General features: G+C 45.2%; 1 protein-coding gene across 1 annotated transcript; it reads left to right on the top strand.

The window, feature by feature from the left end:
* The first annotated feature begins 4,225 nt into the window (after positions 1–4,225).
* Positions 4,226–6,006, top strand: LOC100502065 (Fiber protein Fb34). Its single transcript, XM_008671835.4, has 2 exons — positions 4,226–4,912; positions 5,521–6,006. The coding sequence occupies exons 1-2, from the start codon at positions 4,617–4,619 to the stop codon at positions 5,780–5,782; spliced, it is 558 nt and encodes a 185-aa protein (XP_008670057.1). The 5' UTR covers positions 4,226–4,616; the 3' UTR covers positions 5,783–6,006.
* The last annotated feature ends 2,157 nt before the right edge of the window (positions 6,007–8,163 follow it).

Genomic DNA, 8,163 nt, shown 5'->3' on the forward strand with positions numbered 1-8,163 from the left:
CGCGCTAAGGAACATGTCCATTGGGGATGTGTGTCCTAAGGAATTCGAAGAGCCTCCAAATGCACAAGATCAACCATCCTCCTCAATGCAAGCATCTCCACCGACTCAAGATGAGGATGAAGCTCAAGTTGATGAAGTAGAAGATCAAGCAAATGAGCCACCTCAAGATGATGGCATTGATCAAGGGGGAGATGCAAATGATGAAGACAAGGAGGATGAGGAACAAAGACCGCCACACCCAAGAGTCCATCAAGCAATTCAAAGAGATCACCCCGTTGACACCATCCTCGGCGACATGCATAAGGGGGTAACTACTCGATCTCGTGTTGCACATTTTTGTGAACATTACTCGTTTGTTTCCTCTATTGAGCCACACAGGGTAGAGGAAGCACTCCAAGATTCGGATTGGGTGATGGCGATGCAAGAGGAGCTCAACAACTTCACTAGGAATGAGGTATGGCATTTAGTTCCACGTCCTAACCAAAATGTTGTAGGGACCAAATGGGTCTTCCGCAACAAGCAAGATGAGCATGGTGTGGTGACAAGGAACAAAGCTCGACTTGTGGCCAAGGGATACTCCCAAGTCGAAGGTTTGGATTTCGGTGAAACCTATGCACCCGTAGCTAGACTTGAGTCAATTCGCATACTATTAGCCTATGCTACTTACCATGGCTTTAAGCTCTATCAAATGGACGTGAAAAGCGCTTTCCTCAATGGACCAATCAAGGAAGAGGTCTATGTTGAGCAACCTCCCGGCTTTGAAGACAGTGAGTATCCTAACCATGTCTATAAGCTCTCTAAGGCGCTTTATGGGCTCAAGCAAGCCCCAAGAGCATGGTATGAATGCCTTAGAGATTTTCTTATTGCAAATGGCTTCAAAGTCGGAAAGGCCGATCCTACACTCTTTACTAAAACTCTTGAAAACGACTTGTTTGTATGCCAAATTTATGTTGATGATATTATATTTGGGTCTACTAACGAGTCTACATGTGAAGAATTTAGTAGGATCATGACACAGAAATTCGAGATGTCAATGATGGGGGAGTTGAAGTATTTTCTAGGATTTCAAGTGAAGCAACTCCAAGAGGGCACCTTCATTAGCCAAACGAAGTACACTCAAGATATTCTAAACAAGTTTGGGATGAAGGATGCCAAGCCCATCAAGACACCCATGGGAACAAATGGGCATCTCGACCTCGACACAGGAGGTAAGTCCGTGGATCAAAAGGTATACCGGTCGATGATAGGTTCTTTACTCTATTTATGTGCGTCTCGACCGGATATTATGCTTTCCGTATGCATGTGTGCAAGATTCCAAGCCAACCCTAAGGAAGCTCACCTTACGGCCGTGAAACGAATCTTGAGATATTTAGCTTATACTCCTAAGTTTGGGCTTTGGTATCCTAGGGGATCCACATTTGATTTACTTGGTTATTCGGATGCCGACTGGGCGGGGTGTAAAATCAATAGGAAGAGCACATCGGGGACTTGCCAGTTCTTGGGAAGATCCTTGGTGTCTTGGGCTTCAAAGAAGCAAAATTCGGTCGCTCTTTCCACCGCCGAAGCCGAGTATATTGCCGCAGGCCATTGTTGCGCGCAATTGCTTTGGATGAGGCAAACCCTGCGGGACTACGGTTACAAATTAACCAAAGTTCCTTTGCTATGTGATAATGAGAGTGCAATCAAAATGGCCGACAATCCCGTCGAGCATAGCCGCACTAAGCACATAGCCATTCGGTATCATTTTCTTAGGGATCACCAACAAAAGGGAGATATCGAGATTTCATATATTAATACTAAAGATCAATTAGCCGATATCTTCACCAAGCCTCTTGATGAACAATCCTTTAACAAACTTAGGCATGAGCTCAATATTCTTGATTCACGCAATTTCTTTTGCTAAATTGCACACATTGCTCTTCTATATACCTTTGATCATATCTCTATTATATGCTATGACTAATGTGCTTTCAAGTCTATTTCAAACCAAGTCATAGGTATATTGAAAGGGAATTGGAGTCTTCGGCGAAGACAAAGGCTTCCACTACGTAACTCATCCTTCGCCGTCGCTCCAAGCAACTCTCCGTTCTAGGGGGAGAAAACATGAGCATCAAAGAAAAGGACTTCGCCTTTGGGGGAGAAATGAGCCCCAGGCAAAAGGACTGGACTTCTTCTTTGGTATAATCTTAACTCATTTATTTATGACCAAAGAGGGAGATAGTACTTCGAGGGCTCTAATGGTTCCGTTTTTGGCGATTCATGCCAAAAAGGGGGAGAAATGAGCCCAAAGCAAAAGGACCGCACCACCAATTTCTAAAACTTAAGTATTGAATATTTCTCAATTGATATCCTATTATGTTCAAAAGGGGAGAGAGTAGTATTTCAAAAATGATTTACTAAAACCCTCTTGAACACTAAGAGGAGCATTTCATTTAGGGGGAGTTTTGTTTAGTCAAAGGAAAAGCATTTGAAACAGGGGGAGAAAATTTCAAATCTTGAAAATGCTTTGCAAAATCTTATTCATTCACCTTTGACTATTTGCAAAAGAACTTTGAAAAAGATTTACAAAAAGTTTGCAAAAACAAAACTCGTGGTGCAAGCGTGGTCCAAAATGTTATTTAAGAATGAAACAATCCATGCATATCTTATAAGTACTTATATTGGCTCAATTCCAAGCAACCTTTACACTTACATTTTGCAAACTAGTTCAATTATGCACTTCTATATTTGCTTTGGTTTGTGTTGGCATCAATCACCAAAAAGGGGGAGATTGAAAGGGAATTAGGCTTACACCTAGTCCCTAATTAATTTTGGTGGTTGAATTGTCCAACCCAAACATTTGAACTAACTAGTTTGCCCAAGTGTATAGATTATACAGGTGTAAAAGGTTCACACTCAGCCAAATAAAAAGACCAAATTTTGGATTCAACAAAGGAGCAAAGTGGGAACCGAAGGCCCTCTGGTCTGGGAGCACCGGACTGTCCGGTGTACACCGGACAGTGTCCGGTGCACCACCGGACAGTGTCCGGTGCACCAGAGGACTCCAACGCCAACTCGCCACCTTCGGGAATTTCCAGAGGCGACTCCGCTATAATTCACCGGACTGTCCGGTGTACACCGGATAGTGTCCGGTGCGCCAAGGGAGGTCGGCCTCAGGAACTCGCCAGCTTCGGGAAACTCCAACGGCTAGTCCGCTATAATTCACCGGACTGTCCGGTGTGCACCGGACTGTCCGGTGCGACTCCGAAGCAACAGTCATCTCCGCGCCAACGGCTCTCTGCCGCGCATTTAATGCGCGCTCTGCGCGCGCAGATGGCAGGCGCGCCCACTCCGGCACACCGGACAAGGAACAGTACATGTCCGGTGTGCACCGGACACCCAGGCGGGCCCACAAGACAGAAGCTCCAACGGCTAGAATCCAACGGCAGTGATGACGTGGCAGGGGCACCGGACTGTCCGGTGTGCACCGGACTGTCCGGTGCGCCATCGAACAGACAGCCCAGCCAACGGTCAAGTTTGGTGGTTGGGGCTATAAATACCCCAACCACCCCACCATTCATTGCATCCAAGTTTTCCACTTCCCAACTACTACAAGAGCTCTAGCATTCAATTCTAGACACACCAAAGAGATCGAATCCTCTCCAAAATTCCACACAACGCCATAGTGATTAGAGAGAGAGATTTGCTTGTGTTCTTTCGAGCTCTTGTGCTTGGATTGCTTTCTTCTTTCTTGATCCATTCTTTGCAATCAAACTCACTTGTAAACTGAGGCAAGAGACACCAAACTTGTGGTGGTCCTTGTGGGAACTTTGTGTTCCAAGTGATTGAGAAAAGAAAGCTCACTCGATCCGTGGATCGTTTGAGAGAGGGAAGGGTTGAAAGAGACCCGGCCTTTGTGGCCTCCTCAACGGGGAGTAGGTTTGCAAGAACCGAACCTCGGTAAAACAAATCTCCGTGTCTCACTTGCTTATTCGCTTGGGATTTGTTTTGCACCCTCTCTCGCGGACTCGTTTCTTTATTACTAACGTTAACCCGGCTTGTAGTTGTGTTTATTTTATAAATTTCAGTTTCGCCCTATTCACCTCCTCTAGGCGACTTTCAGCAACCAAACACACGGTAACGCCGCTGTCCACGTGGTCCGAATGCCCGCTCTACCGTAGAAACTGACACGAATAGATAAATAGAAATCGAGCGCTGGCTGGCCGGCTGGCCGTGCCCGCCGAGGCCCGAGGCCGTCGGCGACAAGCCACAGTGCTACACACCACACCGCTGGACCCAGGCCACACACAATACACGCACACCAACCCTGGCAGGGAAAACGCAACGCGCCAACGCCCGTCCGGTAGCGGCTGCCAGATGCGCCCCAGCTATCTGCCGCATTCGTTAGCCGGTCCCCATCCCGCACCACCCCCAAAAGAAAAGCGAAGCTCACTCCCCTCGCCTCCTCTGCACTCCACACCGACACGCGACCGGCACGGCCTTTAACTACACCTTCCTACCACACACCACGGGCTACTAGCTCACCCCACACCCCCAGCGCAGCAGCCCTGCCTAGCCGCGCGAGCTAGAGGCCGACCAGACCGACCGACGGTCGCTCGCTCGCTCGCAAATCCGCAATGGCGTCCATCATCGTGCAGGCGGTGGTGATCCTCCTGGACGTGATCGCCTTCGGCCTGGGCGTCGCCGCCGAGCAGCGCCGGAGCCGGGCCACCGTCACCCCGGACGCCGCCAAGGAGTACGACTACTGCGTCTACGACTCCGACATCGCCACGGGGTACGGCGTCGGCGCGCTGCTCCTCCTCGCCGCCGCGCAGGTGGTGCTCATGGTCGCCAGCCGCTGCTTCTGCTGCGGCCGCGGGCTCAAGCCGGGGGGCTCCCGCGCCTGCGCCCTCATCCTCTTCCTCTTCACATGGTAAACGAGCAAATCTCCAGCCCCTCTCTCTCTCTCTCTCTCTGTCTCTCTCTCTCTCCCTGTTCACAGTCATGCATGGAAATAGCCAGATCCACGCTCGGGTGGGTTGGATTCTGCTCTTTACCCCCCATCGCTCGTCTACTTCTTACCTACGACTACGAGCAGATTGTAGTGAGATCTGCGCGTCGTTTTCAGCTAAGGGTCCGTTTTCCTTGGGCTGGTCTTGGCCTGGATCTTTGTGCTTTCCAACTGAATCTACACTTCTTAATTTCTAAGAAAAAGATGACGGAATGGTATGCTTTGATATTTGTTTACACACGAATTGACTTATGTTGAGTTGTTCCGATGGACTGTTAAAGCACATTGTTATTTTCTTTATACTCTGTCAGTGATTTCTTTATCTGTTTCTCTCGAGATCACCAGGTGACAGTAGTAAAACTGAAAGTTCATAAATTACTCTTATTCCAGTACCTACAGATTCGAGATACACTATATTTTTCTGGTACATGCTGGAACTAAAACTGAAAGTTCATTTAATATCGACTGCACTGCAAACTTCCCATCCAAATGTTTGCCAATGACACATATGTCTTCATCCCCAATGGCAGGGTGGCATTCCTCATCGCGGAGGCGTGCCTGCTGGCAGGATCAGTGCGCAACGCGTACCACACCCGGTACAGGGGCATATTCTACGGCGACTCGCTCTCATGTGAGACGGTGCGGAAGGGCGTGTTCGCGGCTGGTGCGGCCTTCACCTTCTTCACGGCCATCCTGGGCGAGGTGTACTACCTCAGCTACTCCAAGTCCCGGGACGCCGCCGGTGGTGCCCCCTACGGCGGCTCCAGCATTGGCATGGGCCCTTACAACTAACTAAAGGCCGGCCCCGGTCGCTTCATGCTGGAGGAATGCAGCAGTGTTCTTTTTGACGTTACCTTAGTAGGGACACGGTGTAATTGGTTATTGGATCCGCTGCTTTTTGTTTAGGTTCTTGTATGAAGTTACTACTTGGTTGGGCTGTATACTGTTTGGATTGTTGGGTTGGACCCTGGACATGGATATACACGTATCGTAGTATGCTATGTTTTCGCTCGCTTCGTCCTGCCCTGGTCTCGCCATTCACCATTTTACTGATGGTGGACATGTCTCGGCATTCACCACTTAAAAATGGCGGTCATGTCATTTTTTTTTTTAAAAAAACAGCATTATATTAACAAGTGTTGCAAAGGATGGCACGGATTACATCTGGAGTATCATTCTGTATCAGAGAACTGATCAGCTAAGCTAACCTAGCCGAGCTGCCTCATAGCCAAAACCTAAAGGTATGCATGGAAGAACGGGACTTTCACCTCACTAAGTTTTTGGCATCGCAAATGATGATGGCTCTAATGTAAGGTCTATCAAGTTTTGGGGATTGTAACTTCTTGATAATGGTTTGACAATCTGAAACTACAATAATATTATATCTAAGTTTTTTATATCGCGAATTATGGTTCTAATGTAAGATCTACCAAGTTTTTGGGGATTGTAACTTCTTCATAATGGTTTGATAATCCGAAACTACAATGATATTATATCTATTTTTTACATCGCAAATGATGGTTCTAATGTAAGGTCTATCAAGTTTTGGGGATTGTAACTTCTTGATAATGGTTTGACAATCCGAAACTACAATGATATTACATCTCAAATGATGGTTCTAATGTAAGATCTATCAAGTGTTGGGGGATTGTAACTTCTTCATAATGGTTTGACAATCCCAAACTACAATGAAATTATATCTAAGTTTTTGGCATCGCAAATGATGGTTCTAATGTAAGATCTATCGAGTTTTGGAGATTGTGACTTCTTGATAATGGTTTGACAATCCAAAACTACAATGATATTATATCTAAGTTTTTTTACATCGCAAATGATGGTTCTAATGTAAGATCTATCAAGTGTTGGGGGATTGTAACTTCTTCATAATGGTTTCATAATCTGAAACTACAATGATATTGCAATTGATGACTCTAATGTAAGATCTATCAAGTTTTGGGGATTGTAATTTCTTGATAATGGTTTGACAATCCAAAACTACAATGATATTATATCTAAGTTTTTTACATCGCAAATGATGGTTCTAATGTAAGATCTATCAAGTGTTGGGGGACTGCAACTTCTTCATAATGGTTTGATAATCTGAAACTACAATGATATTATATCTAAGTTTTTTTACATCGCAATTGATGATTCTAATGTAAGATCTATCAAGTTTTGGGGATTGTAACTCTTCATAATGGTTTGACAATCCAAAACTACGATGATATTATGAAAATTATGTTCTTTTGCAAAAACAACGTCGCGTCAAACTGCCAACATTATGTTATTTTGCAGCAACAACAACAACACATCAAACTACCAACTCGGGTACTTGAACCCTCCATGAATCTTCTTACAAAAAGTCATTTTGAAATCCCTTGTATGATCACACATCACAACTCCAACCCCAACCGAGATGGCTTTTTTTAAATGTGATGACATATGTCAGAACTAGGAAAGTGAACGATGTTTAAACCCTAGTAGCCAAATGCGGTAGAGAACATGATATAAGTGTATCCTTTTGATATTGAGTATAGGTATGTCGTGCTATAAAAGGGAATGCAACACGAATGATTAGACAAGTCTCATGTGTTCAAACTAACCAAACCCTAAGTCTAACATGAGAGAAACAATTACTCAACACTTGCACTAGTTGATCTTTGGGCTTGTTAGTTGGGTTGGATAGCCCTCAAAATAAGCTTTTTGAAAAGTCCAAGATATTTGAAAATAGAAATTGGTGCAAAGTTATGGGGTTTTTATGAGTTGACGTGTATTGTTTTTCCATGATGCGGAAATTTTACACTTCGTAGATCATAACAACTAGTGTTAGAGCTTCAACGACTAGTTTGAGAGTGAGGGTATATATACTCATCCCACAACCATTGAAGAGATTGTTGGTGTCCAAGTGAACCTAGAAACATTCCAAGCTTTGTGAGAGCTCTCCCAACCATTTCTTAACGAGAGTGAACTACTTAGTGAGGGATTAAGTGTTGAGGTGAGGGATTAAGAGTTGGAGAGCATTTGAGAGCAAGCCAAACATTGGGAACCTACATGACTTTGTTATACTTTATGAAATGTTTGTTACTTGAGGGGAAGCCTCTTAGACAGCTAGATGTTGCCCTGGTGAGCTTCTGAGTTTGTGGTGAGTCTCAAAAAATTATTTTACCCTTTGT

This window comes from Zea mays, chromosome 2 (genome assembly GCF_902167145.1).
Source record: "Zea mays cultivar B73 chromosome 2, Zm-B73-REFERENCE-NAM-5.0, whole genome shotgun sequence".
Taxonomy (NCBI): Eukaryota; Viridiplantae; Streptophyta; class Magnoliopsida; order Poales; family Poaceae; genus Zea; species Zea mays.